The 17,072-nt window shown below is 51.1% G+C and overlaps 1 protein-coding gene across 5 annotated transcripts in view; it reads left to right on the top strand.

Moving 5' to 3' along the window:
• SLC7A7 (solute carrier family 7 member 7) overlaps positions 1-17,072 on the top strand; it is a 54,133-nt gene that overhangs the window by 22,728 nt on the left and 14,333 nt on the right. For 3 of the 5 annotated variants that reach the window (XM_048216163.2, XM_026486530.4, XM_048216261.2), the window contains one exon: positions 2,577-3,119. In XM_048216163.2, coding sequence (XP_048072120.1) covers positions 2,577-3,119 — 543 coding nt within the window. Of the gene's footprint in view, positions 1-1,005; positions 1,444-1,478; positions 1,724-2,576; positions 3,120-17,072 lie in introns of those variants that run through there. The other 2 variants (XM_026486531.4, XM_057306367.1) reach the window with 2 other exon arrangements.

The following is a 17,072-nucleotide window of genomic DNA, read 5'->3' as shown; positions in this document are numbered from 1 at the left end:
GGTCGGAGCGGGTGAGAGGTGGGGGAGATGCGCAGTGCCCTTCAGAGCCTGGACTCTGCTGGCGAGGCTCCCCGCCTCCCTGGCTAGTTTGCACCCTGGCACGTGACTTAGTGCCAGCCGTAAGGGGCTGCAGGCGGGATTGGGCCAGATAAGGCATTTGGGTGCTTAGCATATGTCTGGCACTGGGTAAGTGCTCAATAAATGACCGCTATCATTATCAGAGCCTGGAGGGGGCAGCTGGAAGCCAAGGACAGGACCCTCTGGAGGGATTTCCAGATATTTGTGAGGATGGCTTGGGGGAAGCGTGATCTCTGGGAAGGCTGACACCAGGATATTCAATTAAGGGGCTTGAATGCAAAGACACAGGGTAGAGATAAGCCCCCACCCCCTGGGGATTTTTAGATCTTTATTCTCCGGTTGTAGAATAACCAAAGAGGGTTAGAAAGAGTGTGGGAAGACACCGACAGATTTCAGAACAGATAGGATGTATTTCAGTTGGTAAAAGAGACCCAGAATACCAGATTGAAGTAGACTATGAAGATAGACTATGTGATTTCCAAAAAATGTTTAACTTTCTCTGTTCTGGGCCTGTCTGTCCAGGATAGCTCAATGAAATCTTATTTCTCCGTATTTTTAGGAAATTGGATTAAACTTATAGGTGGGAAGGTGTTTATAGGAATTTATGGTTTCTTTTGAGGATGGAAGGGCACCATGCAGCCAGGGGTTTGAATCTCCTTTCTTGACCTTGTTTCCTTGGAAGTAGCTTGAGGCTCAGCCATGGGGTCCTGGCTCAAATTTGGGGGCAGCCATCCTTTGCTCTGAGGGGAAGTGTGCAGAGTTCCTCTCTAAGGACTCCCGTCACAAGGCCACGAGGCGTGGGGACTGCACTCACACTTCCTCTAATCTCAGCACAGCACCGAGCCTTTGTGGCACCCTTGCCACCTCCCTGCCTTGCTTGTTGGGGCGAGAGGGGAGTGGGGCTAGGGTGGGGCCTGGAGGACAGAGGGTTGCGCCCTCCTTCTCAGCCGCCCGCCCTGGCCTCAGCTAATTGCCTCAGGGCCAGCTTCCCTGGGGCTGCAGATATGCACCCAGCTACGGTCATTTCTTCTGGGCCCTCAGTCCCAGCGCAGCGCTGACAAAGGAGATTCCTGAGAGAGTGCCTTCTTATCATGGAAAGTGCTGAGCCAAGAGTTCCTAGCTGCCCCTTTTGCAGATGTGAAGGGCCAGTGAACCTTGGACCCAGACAGTTGCTTAACGCTCCCCTCCCCCTCCCTCACCCCCTCCACCCATCTTGACTTCTCGATTTGATTTAAATCCATAAGCAGTAGCCTGGCCTTTCCTTTTACTGCTGACTGAAAAGGAGGAGTGGTCAGGCCACAGTTCCCAGAGGCTGCGTCTCTGTGCCTGCTACTGCGGGAACCTGCTGGAGCCTGGGGCCAGGGAGTGAGTGTGCTTCCCCCCGCCCCTCAGCCCCGCTCACCTTGCCCACCCCCTGTGCTGCTCTGCACCGGCCAATCGCTTCCTCTGCCCCGGGCCTCGGGCGCTCGTACCGCTGTCCTTGCCGGGCCAGCCTCGCCTCTCGTCCTCCCGCTGTCTGCTGCTCTGCGGGCCGGCACCTGCGGACACTTTAGCGGCTTCCTAGCCTTTGCGTCTTTGGGTGCCGACTCTCCAGCTGCGGCTCCTGGGTGGGGAGCCGTCATCAGCTGCCTCCAATCACCTCGAGGTTGGGCTGTCCCTTCGGATCACCCTTCTCTGATTCAGACTTTTTTGGGTGATGGCGCTATGCTGATGTGAGGAAGTTGACAGCAAGAGGCCTGGAATATTAGGGGCTGGGAAAGAGGTCTGGGAAGGAAAAGAGGAGAATAATCTGCCTTCTTTCTTCCAGGGTGGGGTGGGGCTGCTTGGGCTCTATTTGCTAGGGCTGCCGACTTAACCGAAGGGTACTTAACCTAAGGGTGGTTAGGGTTAGCGGCTCCCTGAGCAGGGGGAGGGTTGTAGGTTTCCAGCAAGAGGTCCCTGAAGCCTTTAGGTTTGCCAGAGCTGATGTCCTTGGCGGGGGTCGGGAGGGGGTGGGAGGTGGGGGGGGGGTGGAGGAGTTTTTGAGGAGAACCCACAGATAGGCAGCTTGCAAGATCGGTTCCTCACGTTGCAGCTCAGCACAGGTAACAGGTGAGACTGAAATTAGAGGGAAGACAGACTTTTGGGGTGAGGCTGAAAATGCAGACTCAAATCGTGATGGTTATACCCGGAACTGCCGGCTTGCCTTTTACCACAGCAGGCTCAGATCGAACAGGGTTTAGTTTTCTCTTCTGTAGATGCGGTAGGCAGCACCATCCTAGTGAGGAGGAACAGCTGCTTTCTCTCTAGGGAATGAGGGCTTTCCCTTAAAAATTCCAGCTGGGGTTATTTGAATGAGCCAGCTGGAAGAAGAAGAGGTTGATGGGAGGTGGGAGGCCAGAGAGAGCTCTCTGGGCTGGGGGGGGCGCTGGGGGACAGCAGGACATTGTCCGTGTTGACCACTGCGGGCGAGCGTGCTCTGTAATCGCCAACCACCTGACTTGTTCTTTCTTCCTTAGAAGGCAATGCCAAGAAGCTGGTGACGGCCATCTTCTCCTCCGCCATGGCTGACGGCGTTAAGTATGAAGCGGCCTCCCAGCAGGAGGGGGACGCTCCCCCTTCGGCTGGTGAAGCCAGCCCAGGGTCTGAGCAGGTAAAGCTGAAGAAGGAGATCTCGCTGCTTAATGGCGTGTGCCTGATTGTGGGGAACATGATTGGCTCGGGCATCTTTGTCTCCCCCAAGGGCGTGCTCATGTACAGTGCCTCCTTTGGCCTCTCCCTGGTCATCTGGGCTGTGGGGGGCCTCTTCTCCGTCTTTGGGGCCCTTTGTTATGCGGAATTGGGCACCACCATTAAGAAATCTGGGGCCAGCTATGCCTACATCCTCGAGGCCTTCGGGGGATTCCTTGCCTTCATCCGACTCTGGACCTCGCTCCTCATCATCGAGCCCACCAGCCAGGCCATCATTGCCATCACCTTTGCCAACTACATGGTGCAGCCCATCTTCCCGAGCTGCTTCGCCCCGTATGCTGCTGGGCGCCTGCTGGCCGCTGCGTGCATCTGTAAGTGGGGCCGGGGCAGGAGGTGTGGGCTGGAGCTCCAGGGCAGAGGCTGGGGTGTGAGTCCAGGAAGCTAGGGAGAAGGAGCTGGAAGGGAATGCTTCTGACAAACACTCTTGTTGTTTTTATTTTATTATTATTTTAAAAAGATTTTATAGTTAAGTAATCTCTACCCCGAACATGGGGCTTGAACTTACAACCCTGAGATCAAGAGTTGCTTGCTCTACCGACAGAGCCAGCCAGGTGCCCGCTCTTACTGTTTTTACATTCGTGTATGCTTCCCGTGAAAATTCAAGTGGTAGCAATGTGCAAAACTACAAAGAGAACAATTTACCTTTCCCCCATTTTCCCATGGTGAGCCCCATTAGCAGTTTGTATGACCTTCCTGACTTTTTCTTGTTCCTTCAAGAAGTATAGTGTTTTTGGGTTTTTTTTGATTGATTGGTTAATTAATTAATTAGTAGACACCATGCCCAGTGTGGAGCCCAGTGTGGAGCCCAGTGCAGGGCTTGAACTCACAACCCTGAGATGAGGACCTGAGCTGAGACCAAGAGTCAGGTGCTTAACCGACTGAGTCACCCAGGTGCCCCTCATTAAGTGTAGTTTTGTTCTGTTTTTAAAAAATGGGATCATAGTACACATACAATCCTACAGTTTTTGCTTTTTCCCCAGAATTTACCAGTGATATTTTCTACTTAGAGATCTACTTTTTTAAAAAAAGCTTCATGGTATTCCATGTTAATTCTAAGGGTGTATTATTTAACGAATCAGTCCTCTGTTAGTGGTCACTTAAGTTGGTTCCAGTTTTTCTGTCCTACAGGTCATGCTCTGGTGAATATTCTGTTGCGTTTGCTTGAGTTTTTCTGTGGGCTAGATTATTATTATTTTTTTAAGAGATTTTGTTTATCGAGAGAGAGAGAGATTGAGAGATTGAGACCACGAGCAGGGGGGACAGGTATAGGAGGAAGCAGGCTTCCTGCGGAGCAGGGAGCCCGATGTGGGGGCTCTATCCCAGAATCCTGGGATCATGACCTGAGCCGAAGGCAGACGCTTAACCGACTGAGCTATCCAGACGTCCCTGTGGTCTAGATTCTTAAAACTATCATTTCAGTCTCCCTTGACTTTGCTGTGTCTCATAAATAATGCATTTAAACCTGTACATTCTACAAAGCTACGTTGGAGGTACTGGGAAGCTGATCTTCTATAGTCCTATCCCTCAGGTGCCTCTGTTCTGTAAAAATGCCCTCCTAGCCTGAAACCTTGGAGACCCTTTCCATGCCTGGATTAGCCCTGTCCAGTCACCCTCATGTCCCCTTCTCTTGAGGTTTCTCCACTGCCCCATTTTATCCCTCAGCTTCCTCCCCAGCCTCCCTCCTTTTTACTCTTGCAGAGATCTGGGTGTCTGTGTGGGGCCCCCCTGTGCTTCGTGCGTCCATGTGTGTGGCTCGGACTCATATCTTCGTGTATCTTTGTGTATGGGGTTTATCCTGCCTGGCAACAATCAGGGAGGAGTGGAAGGCCCTGCCTTGTGTTACAAGAAGGAGGTTCTAGGGGCGCTTGGGTGGCACAGCGGTTAAGCGTCTGCCTTCGGCTCAGGGCGTGATCCCAGCGTTATGGGATCGAGCCCCACATCAGGCTCTTCCGCTATGGGCCTGCTTCTTCCTCTCCCACTCCCCCTGCTTGTGTTCCCTCTCTCGCTGGCTGTCTCTATCTGTCGAATAAATAAATAAAATCTTTAAAAAAAAAAAAAAACAACAAGAAGGAGGTTCTCCCTGGAGGTCTTAAATGGGATCTGTAATTTCTCTCGCATCATTTACAGATGATCCGGTAGGTTGACTTACTGGTGAAACGAATTTTAGGATCTGTCAGGCTTCAGGTGCCCTCAAATGTGGGTATACAGTTAACATGTCTTGTGTGGTGTAAGGATTATTCCACCTAAGTAAAATTTCCAAGATGGCTGCATCCCTTTAAGGCCTAGGATCCTATTATGTTAGTCATCTTTGTCGCAATCTCTTTAAAACCGGTGATATATCTGCTTGCCTTCATAACTTGACATTTCTTCTGGTGACTCAGAGTTACCATTGCGCGTCTCAATTCCTGTATGACTGTGAGGGCTTCCCAGGCCACTGGGGGTGACGATGAGTGCTTACTTCCTCAGTGGCTTCAGAGTGCTGGCCAGACTTTAGTTCATCAGGTTTCCTTCTTTATGGCTTCGATCTGTGTCCTCTGACAGCTGTTCCTGGGTTCTGGCATCATGCCTGCCTCCATCAGTCACCCCCTTTTAATCTGCATCTACTTTGGGAGCAGAGGTGTCCTCAAACTCTCGTGTACCCAGGTACACTTACGCACGCAGGTATGCCCTTGTAAGAATACATGCGAAGGAGCCACAGTTACGATTAGTCTGTAGAGCTCCCCAGTTAATAAAAGACACAGTCGTATGCAGGGATTTATGGCATATTCCGGTAGAGTGACAAGAGCACCAGACCTGCATTTGAGGCTGGACTGTGTGACCCTAGGCAAGAGGCGGTTACTGTTTCACTTCCAGGCTGCTGGGTAGGTGAAGTGAGATTCAGTGAAAACCATAAATCATGACTCAAGTGCAATGTATTGGTGATGATTATGTTTAAAATTACTCTCTCTCTCGGCTGCTTCTAGGACTTTGTTCTGTCTTTAATAACTTCCGAGGAACCTAGAGATCTGGAAGAAGGTTCAGAAGGGCAGCCAAGATTGTAAGGAAGAATTAGGGACATAGGATTCATGAGTTTCTTCCTTCAGTCATTGTCTAATGAGCACCCAATGCATGTCAGATGTGGAGACCTAGGAGGACATTCTGGCCATATACCGCCATGCGGTAATGTCTGTCTAACCATAGCCATTCAGGAGAAAGGCAGGAGGTAGGCCTAGAAGCAGCCAAGAGAGAGAGTAATTTTAAACATAATAATCATCAGTATGTTTCACTCGAGCCACGATTTATGGTTTTCACCGAATCTCACTTCGTCCGCGCGGTAGCCTGGAAGTAAACCATCCCTGCGCTTGCCTGGCGTCATAGGGCTGCGGAGCCCGCCCTCAAACACGGGTCTGGTGCACTTGTCACTGCACTAGAGCTGTCAGATATATGCCAACAGTTTACGCACAAAGTGAGGACTGAGGCTAAATCTTCAAATTTAGCAAGGGAAGGGATTCAATACAGAACGTTCCTTCGTTCAGGGAACATTTAGGGCATACTGTGTGCTAGATATCCCACCTAGTGCTGGGAAGCAAAGAAGAAAAAAGTATGGCCCTTGCCATCCAAGAACTCATAGTTGAGGAGGGAGACAGATATGTTGACCGATAATTATCATGCAATATAGTCAGTGTGGTGGTAGAGACACCATGGGAGTGAGCAGGACAACTTTCTTCCTGTGGGGAAGAGAGCTTAGGAAGACCCCACGGAGACCACGGTGTCTAAACTGAATTTTGGAAAGATCCACAGCTGTCTCCTATGACACTTCTCACAGAAGGAACTGGGTGTGAAAAGGTGTGGAGGTGCAGAAAGGCATGGAATGTTCAGGGAATTCAGGGTAGTTGGTATGGCTGGAATGCGGGGTGGGAGAGGGTGAGAAGGTAGAGACTGGAAATGCGGCCCAGGGCCAGCTCCAGGACAGGTTTGTCTGTTGCCTAAACAGGTTAGGCTTTATCTGGAAAGTGGGGGGACGCTGTTGATTGTAAGTGGGGAAGCGAAATCAAATTTGCTTGGAAGAAGAACTCTGGTGGCCACATGGAGTGTTTTTGGCAAGTGTGAGAGTCAGAAGGTAGGCAGACCGGTTTAGGGAGCTGAAACCTGAGTCCACGTGAAGGATAGTGAGGCCTGCACTGTGGGCAAGGCCTTTGGACTAGAGATGAGGGGATGGATAAAGAACTAGTTGTTATAAAGTGGCATTTCTCGGACTTCTGGCCGGGGGTGTGTTGGGGGGCTCTCAGAGGTGATGCTAAGGGTTCAAGCTTGGACAGGTGGGCAGTGATGGTGCCTCCATCTGAAATAGGGAAGGTGAGCTGAGTGATGAGTAGGGGGGCATCTGATGACCCAGAGTTGGTCATTTTCCCATCCACGGAGTCCTACTTACCTAAAAAAGAAACTGATGTGTAAATGGTGATGCCAGTCTGTGACTGTACAATGGTGAGCGTACATGTGTGATTTCTAGGGACCAGAAGGCGACTGTGTGTCCACTATCAAGGGGTCCTATTACCATAGTCCCTAGGAAGCCCATCCAGTACTCAGGGAATTGCTTGCAGGGCATGGACTCGGAACAAGGGAGTTGTGACCACTGGAGAAAAATTTACGGAACGTGATGGGTTCTCTCAAATACGGAGCTGAGAGGTAGAGCCCGGAACTCGTGGTGGTGGAGACAGGCAAAAGGAGTCAGTGAGACCTACTGTATGTGGTCGGTGGGCACTGGGAGGGGGTGGAGAGTGCCTTACTCAGGAGATGTCTGCACGCAGCACTGAAGGAGGAAATGGGGTCCGGGCGTGCTTGGAGCGGCTGCTTAGCATGGCCTGCGAGGCCTGCTCCATCTCTCTTCTCCCTCACTCTCTCTGTTCAGCTACACCGGCCCTCTTGCTTTTCCTCCAGTTCCTGGCCTGTTCCTGCTTCAAGGTTCTGTACTTTATTGTTCCTTCTGCTGGGAAGGCTCTTTCCCCAGATATGCTCAGAGCTTACCCCCCAGCCCCCACTCCATTCACGTCTTTGTATGGATATTACCTCACCAGAGACTTATCCTGTCTGAAGTGGTCACTCTGTTTCCCATCCTGTTTTGTTTTTCTTTATAGCCCTTGTCACCACCTGACATTAATTATTGACTTGTTTATTGTCTGTCTTTCCCTCCAGAATGTAAACACCACAAGAATAAACACGTTTGTTTTGCTCACTGCTGAATGTCCAGCGTCTAGAACAGTGCCTGGCATCCGCTAGGTACGCAGTAAAATTGTTGAATGAAGAAGGGGCAGGGGCGTTCTAGGCACAGGGAAAGGCAATGTAAAGCACAAAGGGGAGAAAAAGTACGGGGTGTGGGGGGTGTGGGGGCGATTGTGGGATGTGAGGGGACAAAGGGAGGCAAGGGGCTGGAGCACGAGGCAACTGTTCCTGGGGAGTTGAGATTTTAGCCTAATGCATCTGAGGAGCCACCAAAGGGTTTTAAGCAGGGGAACAGTGTAGCGGGGGTGGGACATAAGAGCAAGGCTGGTGGCAGAGACACAGATGAGGGAGCTCTTGTGGCAGTCCCGGCAGGAAATGACAAAAGCCTGAACTAGGGCCATGGCGGTGGGAGTGTGACTTACTTAGGAGATGACGTCTCCAGGAAAGGACAGGTAGGAGAGCAGTTTAGAAGGTATAATCAGGGGCGCCTGGGTGGCACAGCGGTTAGGCGTCTGCCTTCAGCTCAGGGCGTGATCCCGGTCTTATGGGATCGAGCCCTGCATCAGGCTCCTCTGCTATGAGCCTGCTTCTTCCTCTCCCACTCCCCCTGCTTGTGTTTCCGCTCTCGCTGGCTGTCTCTATCTCTGTCGAATAAATAAATAAAATCTTAAAAAAAAAAAAAAAAGAAGGTATAATCAGCGTAACCAGTAATACTCATTGGGATGTCCGGTGTAAGAGAGAGGTAGGTGATGAGGGAAATACTCACCAGCCTGTGAATTCTGTGCCACAGGGGCTAAGCCTGTCTTAGGATCCACTGTATCCCCAGCAAAGAAAGAGAGGAGCTTGATAAAGATTGTTTGAATGAAAAGCTGAGGTTTCTGGTTTGGGCTATTGGTAGGTGGTGGCATCATTTACGGGGGTGGGGAAGATGGAATCATGTTGAGTTTGAAGTTTATTTGTAGGATAGTGGGTGGATTTGCCCATTTGGAGCTCGGGAAAGAGATGGGGCTGGAGATTGGCAAGTGCTTCGTGACTATTTGTTGAATGTTCATTTTCCCAGCACTATTCATTGTCTTTATGGAGCTCTGTGTGTGTGTGTGTGTGTGTGTGTGTGTGTGTGTGCGCGCGCGCGCGCGCAAGAGCACGCTGGGGGCGGGGCGGGATGGGCAGCCCAACACAAGATCACAATGGATTATGACGAGTGTTGTGATTCTTCAGGCACAGGGAGCCACAGGAGGACACCTGTGCTAGTCCTAGGAGTTGAGAAATGTTCCATGAGGAAGTTTAGGCTGACACCCGAACGATGGATTAACCAAGAGTAGATAGGGCGGAGGAGCAACTCAGGCAGCAAGAACGGAATGTGTGAAAACTTGAAGACAAGAAGGACATTTTTTTTTTAATATTTTATTTATTTATTTATTCAACAGAGATAGAGACAGCCAGCGAGAGAGGGAACACAAGCAGGGGGAGTGGGAGAGGAAGAAGCAGGCTCCTAGCGGAGGAGCCTGATGTGGGGCTCGATCCCATAATGCCAGGATCACGCCCTGAGCCTAAGGCAGACGCTTAACCGCTGTGCCACCCAGGCGCCCCAAGAAGGACATTTTTGAGACTCCTTTCAATGAAGGAGTTCAGGGTGGGCTGCAATATTGAGTTTCAGGTAGGAAATGTTGAGAGCTGGCTTGCAGAGGTAGGTGGAAATCGTAGGATAGGCTGTTCAGGGCTTTATAAACTGTTCTAGTTACTGTTGTTATATAACAAATCACTTAAAACTTAGTATAGACTAACAGCCATTTCATTCATTCATTCATTCATTCATCCATTTTTAAAGTAATATCTCCATACCCAGTGTGGGGCTTGAACTCACAACACCGAGGTTAAGAATCGCGTGTTTTACTGGCTGAGCTAGCCAGTGCCCCACGGCCATTTTGTTCTTTTGTGGTTTCTGTAGCTCAGGAATTTGGGAAGGGCTAAGTGGGGCAGTGCTGGCTCGGGGTGTTATGTGGTTGTAGTCAGATGGTGACAGGAAGTAGAACAAGGAGGTGCCGAGGAAGATGGGGACTAGCTGGGCATCTTTCTCTCTTCAAGTTGTACTAGATGTGTCTTTCCATGTAGTCTCTCCCTATGGACTGCGTTGAGTTTCCTCACTTAATGGCAGCCCCAGAGCAATCACACCGTTTCCTTGGCAGCCGAAGACTTCAAGAATGAGTATGTCAGCAACTAAAGGAGAAGCTACGTTGCCTTTTATGACCTAGCCTCTGAAATCACAGGGCGTCTCTCCTGTGCTCCGTGGGTAGAAACCGGCACAGGAGACCATCCATTCCTAAGGGAAGAGGCCCAGACCCTACCTCTGGATGGTCAGAGTGGTAAAGTCACATTGTATGAAAAGCATTTGGGTTGGGAGATATTGTTGAGACATCTTTGGAAAGTACAGTTTATTGCACAAACTATATTTAAGGAGTTTGGTGGGCTTTTTCCTAAGGCAATGAAAAACCTCGTTAGGTGTTAGACAGAAGAGTGACTTGTGTCATTTGTGATTTAGATCTTAGAATTTGTGATTTTTAGTTTTTAAAAAGATTTTGTGTGTGTGAGAGAGCACGTGCGCGTGAGAGAAAGCGAGCAGAAGCTGGGGGAGCAGCAGGCAGAGGGAGAAGCAGGCTCCCTGCTGAGCAAAGAGCCTGATGTGGGACTCGATCCCAGGACCCTGGGATCATGACCTGAGCCGAAGGCAGATGCTTAACTGACTGAGCCACCCATGCGTCCCAGATTTGTGATATATATATATATATATATATATATATATATATATATATATATATTTTTTTTTTTTTTTAAAGATTTTATTTATTTATGTGACAGAGAGACAGCCAGCGAGAGAGGGAACACAGCAGGGGGAGTGGGAGAGGAAGAAGCAGGCTCATAGCGGAGGAGCCCGATGTGGGACTCGATCCCCGTACGCCGGGATCACGCCCTGAGCCGAAGGCAGACGCTTTAACGACTGCGCTACCCAGGCGCCCCACCAGATTTGTGATTTTTAGAAAGGTTACTCCGACTTCAGTTTGCAGAACTGAAAGCAGGGAGAGCAGTTAGGAAGCTGTCACCCTGATCCTGGTGAGAGATGTTGGCGGCTTATATTAGAGTCATGGGATGAGGGAGGGGACTGGTTTAAGACTTGGATGCTCATTAGATATGGGTGGAAGTTGAGGAGGATAAAATGGCCAGGTTTTTGGCTCAGGCACCTGGGTGCTGAGGGTGATGCCAGTTGCTTATAGGGAATTAGACTGGAGGAGAAGTAGCTTGAGAGAAATTGACAGGATCGGTTTTGGATAGGTTGGGTTTGCGCCTGCTGATGTCCAGTAGGTGGTTGGATACTCGTATGTATCTGAAATCACAGTGGTTGGGCTGGTGATACACTTTTGGGAATCATCAGCGTGGAGATGGTCATTGGAATCAGCAGATGAGATGATCTTGGGACAGGTGGTAGCAAGAGAGGAGGAAAGAGCTTAGGACCGCATTCTCACGAATGCCAGCATTGAGGGACGACTACTCTGCAAAAAGGAGAAGCAGCACCTAGAGAGATAGGAGGGAAATGGGACACGGTGAGTAGGAGAGAGCAATCCGAGGAGGAGTTGGTGGTCGACAGTGTGCAGTCTGCTCAGAGGCCAGGCTAGATAAGGAGGGCAGTGGCTTGGATATATCAACAGGAGGCCGCTGTGACTCTGGAGAGGGAAATTTCGGGGCAGTGAGGGTAGAGTCAGATCTCAGAGACGTTGGTTCATTCATCCAGTGAAATCTGAGTGTCTACGATGTGCCTACCTCTGAGCTAGGCCTTAGGGGTCCAAGGATGACCGTTCCTCAGTCTGCTCTCGTGGCTCCCAGTTGATGGTAGAAACAGATATAAACCATTCTATGGCAGCGTGGTTAGTGTGGGGATGTGGGAGCCCAGAGCAGAGCAGCATACCCAAGGGTGCTAGGTTTGCACTCAAAAGTAGCCTTTGTGGAGGAACTGTTAAGTAAGATAAGGTATGGAATGTCCTTGGAATTGGCAAGTAGGAGGTCAAGGAAAACTGTGTGTAGTAGGAGTGGTGGAGTAGATGTTAGTTGAGGGAAGGGGAGAGAATACAGATATCCTTGAATGTAGATATACTTTCCAGAAGGCTGCTTCTGAAGACGAGAAGGGTGGTGGTTAGACGGAGGGGTCAAGGTTGAGGGAGGAGTTTATGGGAAAGACGACTTTGGGGGTATATTCCTGGAAAAGTTGGATGGAATAACCTTCACAGTAAGGTCTTGCCCGTGGTTGGAAGGCTTGGGTGCCCTGAGTCAGCACTTCTCTCGCTTGTCCCGTGTAGAGGGTCCCCTCGTCCCTCTGGGAGGCGGCGGTGTGGTGGTGAGGAGCGTGGCATCCGGCCAGATTCGTTAGTCTCACGTTCCTCATCTGTAGAATGGGGGCTCGGTCTCACAGAGGCGCGATCTCTGTTTGCCATACTTTCCTCCTTTTCTAGTCAAACAGTGACCATTTCAAGAGAGCAGATAGTTTCTGCTCCTGTCATGGTGGCTCACTGTCCTTTTCCAGGTATAGTCTTCCTTCAGAACTGCTGGTGAACTACAGCCCTGGAGAGGCTGGTGTTGCTAATAGACCTTGAAGTCATTTACTGATTATTGCTTAAGTAAGTTTTTTTCTCCGGGTGGCTGACTTCACTCATTGCTGATTTCATTGTCAGGGTAATCACGTGCTGTCCTCTCTGCCAGGAATTTGTCCTCCCCTCCCCCGGCCCTAGCACCCGCCTCCGTGTGCTCAGTCCCAGCAGCGGTGGTTCTAATGCCCTCGTGCTCCCCGTTCACTGCCCCAGACTGGACGGGGTGCCTCACACTGACTTTCATAGCACCCAGTTCTTAACAGGGTTCTCTGTTCTGTGAAGGCTGGGGGCTGGGTCTGTAGGGGCCTGGAGCACAGCCGATGCTCAGTACTGGCCGAATGAATGAATGAATTGGAAGTTCTGAAGGAACCTTGCTCTCCTGCCCAGGGTACTATAAATGGTTACTTTTGGGGGGCCTGGGTGGCTCAGTTAGTTAAGCGTCTGCCTTTAGCTCAGGCCTTGGGACCGAGGCCCACATCAGGCTTCCTGCTCCTCGGGGAGTCTGCTTCTCTCTCTCCCTCTGCCTGCTGCTCTCCCTGTTTGTACTCTCTCTCTCTCACTTTATCTCAAATAAATAAATAAAATCTTAAAAAAAAAAAAAAGTAACTTTTCCTAACCAGGGAGGTATGCAGATGGCCCTCCTGAAGCCTTTTATTCTGGAATCTCAGGGTTCTTCGAGGGTTGGTCCAATTTTCTGCAGCCAGAAGCCTCAGTACCCCAGAGGGAGGTCATCCCACATCCCTGCATACAAATAGGGAGGCACATGGTGTTCTGGAATGTGTGCAAGCTTTGGAGCTCGCCACTGGCCTCAGGTTTCTCAATTACAAGATAAAGACAGGGGCGCCTGGGTGGCTCCATCTGTTAAGCATCTGCCTTCGGCTCAGGTCATGATCTTAGGGTCCTGGGATGGAGCCCCGCTTCAGGCTCCCTGCTCAGTGGGGAGTCTGCTTCTCCCTCTGCGGCTCCCCCCGCCCCCACTCATCCTGTCTCACAAAAATAAATAAAATTAAAAAGATATAAAAAACAGTCGACCTCCTCTATCCGAGTAAGTTAGATCATATATGTAAGAATGTAATTGACCTAAAGCTTTATTGTCGGTCGAAAATGGTGTGCCCTGCTGCAAACTCTATTCAGTCACATGCATCTTATTAATTCACAGTCACATGTGTCTTATTAATTTCTAAATACTTCCTACATTCTGTGTCCGGATGACTTAAGAGCTGGTTTAGTTTTACAGAGATCAGAAAGGAGGCCTGAGACCCTTCTCCCTCTCTGCGGGAGAGGGACTCTTCTCTTGGCCGAGTCCGGGCTAGGTGTCCAGAAGGCCCCACCCGCGTCCAGCTCCAGCTTCCCCTTTCGTTCTCGGGCGGTTTTACTTCCCGCGTTCTCCCCAGCAGGCTCCCCACGCTGTGCCAGGCAGCCGGCAGCCGCTTTCCGGCCCCTCCGCGAGCAGAGCCCTGGTGTTCGGGGAGCAGGCAGCCTCTTGGCGTCCCCGATGCGTGACCCTGGGGACGTGCATGGAGCGGGCGCTTGGGTAGACGGAGCTGGGTGAAGGAACAGAGGATAGGCCTCTGGCTTCAGCGTGGCTGAGAAGGGCATTGCGTGCCTTGGGCTCTCGGGGGCTTCAGGTTGGGGGCTGGGGCCACTGTGGGAGCGGGGCCCGGGGGAGGGCAGGTGGCTCATCCGGAGTCCCCCAGAGCTGCCAGTGTGCTGTGGAGAACTCCAGATCCCCGCGTGTTGGTCGGAGAGCTTTGGCCGTGGCTCCCCGTGAAGTAGCTTCTGACAGAAGATGAGTGACTTCACGTACTTGGGGCTAATGAAGTGGAACAGCCAGGTGCAGGGCCCCCAACTGATTCTTGCCCTTCGAACTTTCTGCTTGGAAGCTAGTACTCTCCCAGAGGAGTTTTCTCAAGGGCCACTCCAGGTTGGTGGTGAGGAAGCTTCCAGTTCACGTCCCATAGTCACAGCAGCAAACAGGCTGGAGTCAGCCTTGGGTTCTTTGTGCGATGGGGGCAGTGTAAACTTGGGCACAGCCTTCCCCAGTAGTGAGAGGGTAGGGCTCTGTGCGGGTTTGACCCTCAAGGCTCTTCAGGGGCTCACCCTTGGTCTCCTCTTTTTTTCTGTTCTCTTTCTCTCGGCCTCAGAAGAGACCGAGTGGATAGCCTCCGGGGGGCTGGGGAAGGAGCTAGGGACAGTGGGTCCCCACCCTGTACATTGGAATCACCTAGGCCTTTAGAAAAATGCTGATGGCCCCTCCCTCTCCCACCTCGTTTCCCCAACCAAATAAATGCGAACCGCTGATTAGAAGAACGGGAATTGGGGACGCCTGGGTGGCTCAGTCGGCTAGGTGTCTGCCTTCGGCTCTGGTCACGATCCTGGGGTCCTGGGATCGAGTCCCGCATTGGGCTCCTTACTCAGCAAGGAGCCTGCTTCTCCCTCTGCCTGCCGTTCCCCCTGTTCATGCTCTTTCTCCCTCCCCTCCTCCCTTTCTCTCTCTCTGACAGATAAATAGATAAATCTTAAAAAAAAAAAAAGGGAATTGGCTGGGAGAATGAGAATTGGGGAAACAGAAAAGTTGCTGCTGAGAACTGATGGGGGCCTTGGGAAGAAAGTTCTCAGTTGTCGCTGTCCTTCAGAGTTGTGTGGGGAGCTTCGGGAACGTGCTGATGCCGGGCCCCACCCCGCGGTTGCCGACTTCGCTGTCCTGGGGGGGGCCTGAGCCCCGGGCTTTGCTGCAGCTGTCGTGTGATGCCAGTGTGCGCCCGGATACGGGCACTGCGGCAAGGGAAGGGCGTGGGCTTGTTCCCAGCAAGGTGGCTCTGCAGGTGGTGACGTTGAGCGAGTACCTTTACGGAGCACACCCAGAGCCGGCACATGGTCAGACGCCCCTGGGAGTCCCTGTCTCCAGCCTCCGGCGTCAGAACTTCTGGGTCGGAGCTGTAGGTGACATTCCTCACGTGGTTCTCTTTTTTTTTTGTTGTTTAATTTATTTTATTTTTTAAAAACAATTTTATTTATTTGACACGTGCACACAAGCAGGGGGATTGGCGGCAGAGGGAAAGGGAGAAGCAGTCTCCCCACTGAGCAGGGAGTCCGATGTGGGACTCGATCCCAGGACCCTGGGATCACGCCCTGAGCCCAAGGCAGACGCTTAACGACTGAGCCCCCCAGGCGCCCCTCCTCAGGTGATTCTGACGCTCACTGAAGCTTGGGGTCCTGTTTCTGGGGACCTGAACTGTACGTAGCTGAGCAAACCAGGAAGGCTCAGATGGACAAGGACTAGCCGGCTTCGAGAAGGGAGCAGAGAGTGCAGCTTAGTAGGAGGGCCTCCTGGTACAGACTGCCTGCTTGCTCCTTCAGAGGGAGGTAGAGCCATGGCGACCAACATGCTGGCTGAGTTCCAGGAGGCAGAGGAGGAGGCCGCTGGTCCAGTGACCCATAGGGCTTATGCTTGGTGTGCCTTCTTGCCAGGTGCTCTCACCCATGATGTCTGAGTAAGCAAAATGGTTCTGTAGCCTGAGAGGTGAAAGAATTTGAGGCACCCAGGAAGAGTGGAGAAAAAAGGAAGGAAGGCAGGAAGACAAATGATTTTTAAGGTGTGGAGAGTATCCTAAACCAGCATGAGACAACAGAGATACAGCAAGGAAAGAGAGGAAAAAGCTGAAATTTCTGGGTTGAGGCCACAGACCTGAGGCTTTTTCAGAGAGCTTATATCTGGTCCTCCTGGGGAAATGGCAGCAAGAGAGTGTTCTGGAGACATCTGGGTATAGCGGGTGTGAGCAAAGCAGTTAAGAGGCTCGGCTGCTCCCCGAGGGGTGTGACTCTGGCTGTATCTAGACCAGCGTGATGCAGAGACATGCGGTTTTCCTGGAGCAACAGATCGCAAAGAGCTTGTGGGAGCCAGTGAGGCCGCAGACGCCTATCCTTTTGCCATCCTGGGGGGTGACTGATGTCACCAGTCGGAAGATACCTTGAGGTGTGTCACCGGTGACTTTGAAGTTCAAGATAGAGAACTGAGGGGAAGGTAGCATTTTCATCTCTTGCCACTGAAGGCTGTGTATATGACAGCAAAAAGAGAACCTAGAGCAGAGTACCTGGCTGTACATGCTAAGATACCAGAAGCCTAGACTCGTCGAAGGGCTAGAGCAGATTTCATAGTGGGAGAGAGGGCTTTAATGTGGCTTTCACCTGAAATTTTAGAGGAAAGGAGAGAAATGCACAGACGAAAGTATAAATGTGGGTATTTTAGAGGCTGTGAGGAATTACAGAGAAGAATAAAGGTGAAAAAGTTGCTGAGTAATGCATTTGGGGAAACAGGGTAGAAGATTGGGAATGATGCTTTTGGACTCCTATCTGTAAACATGAAATAAGGCTATTAAACATTTGCTTTTTACGTTTACTTGCAAGGAGGAGAGAATTTCCTGTTTGATT

The sequence above is a fragment of the Ursus arctos genome, unplaced genomic scaffold (assembly GCF_023065955.2).
Source record: "Ursus arctos isolate Adak ecotype North America unplaced genomic scaffold, UrsArc2.0 scaffold_37, whole genome shotgun sequence".
Classification (NCBI taxonomy): Eukaryota; Metazoa; Chordata; class Mammalia; order Carnivora; family Ursidae; genus Ursus; species Ursus arctos.
This window is presented reverse-complemented; position numbering and strand designations above follow the sequence as displayed.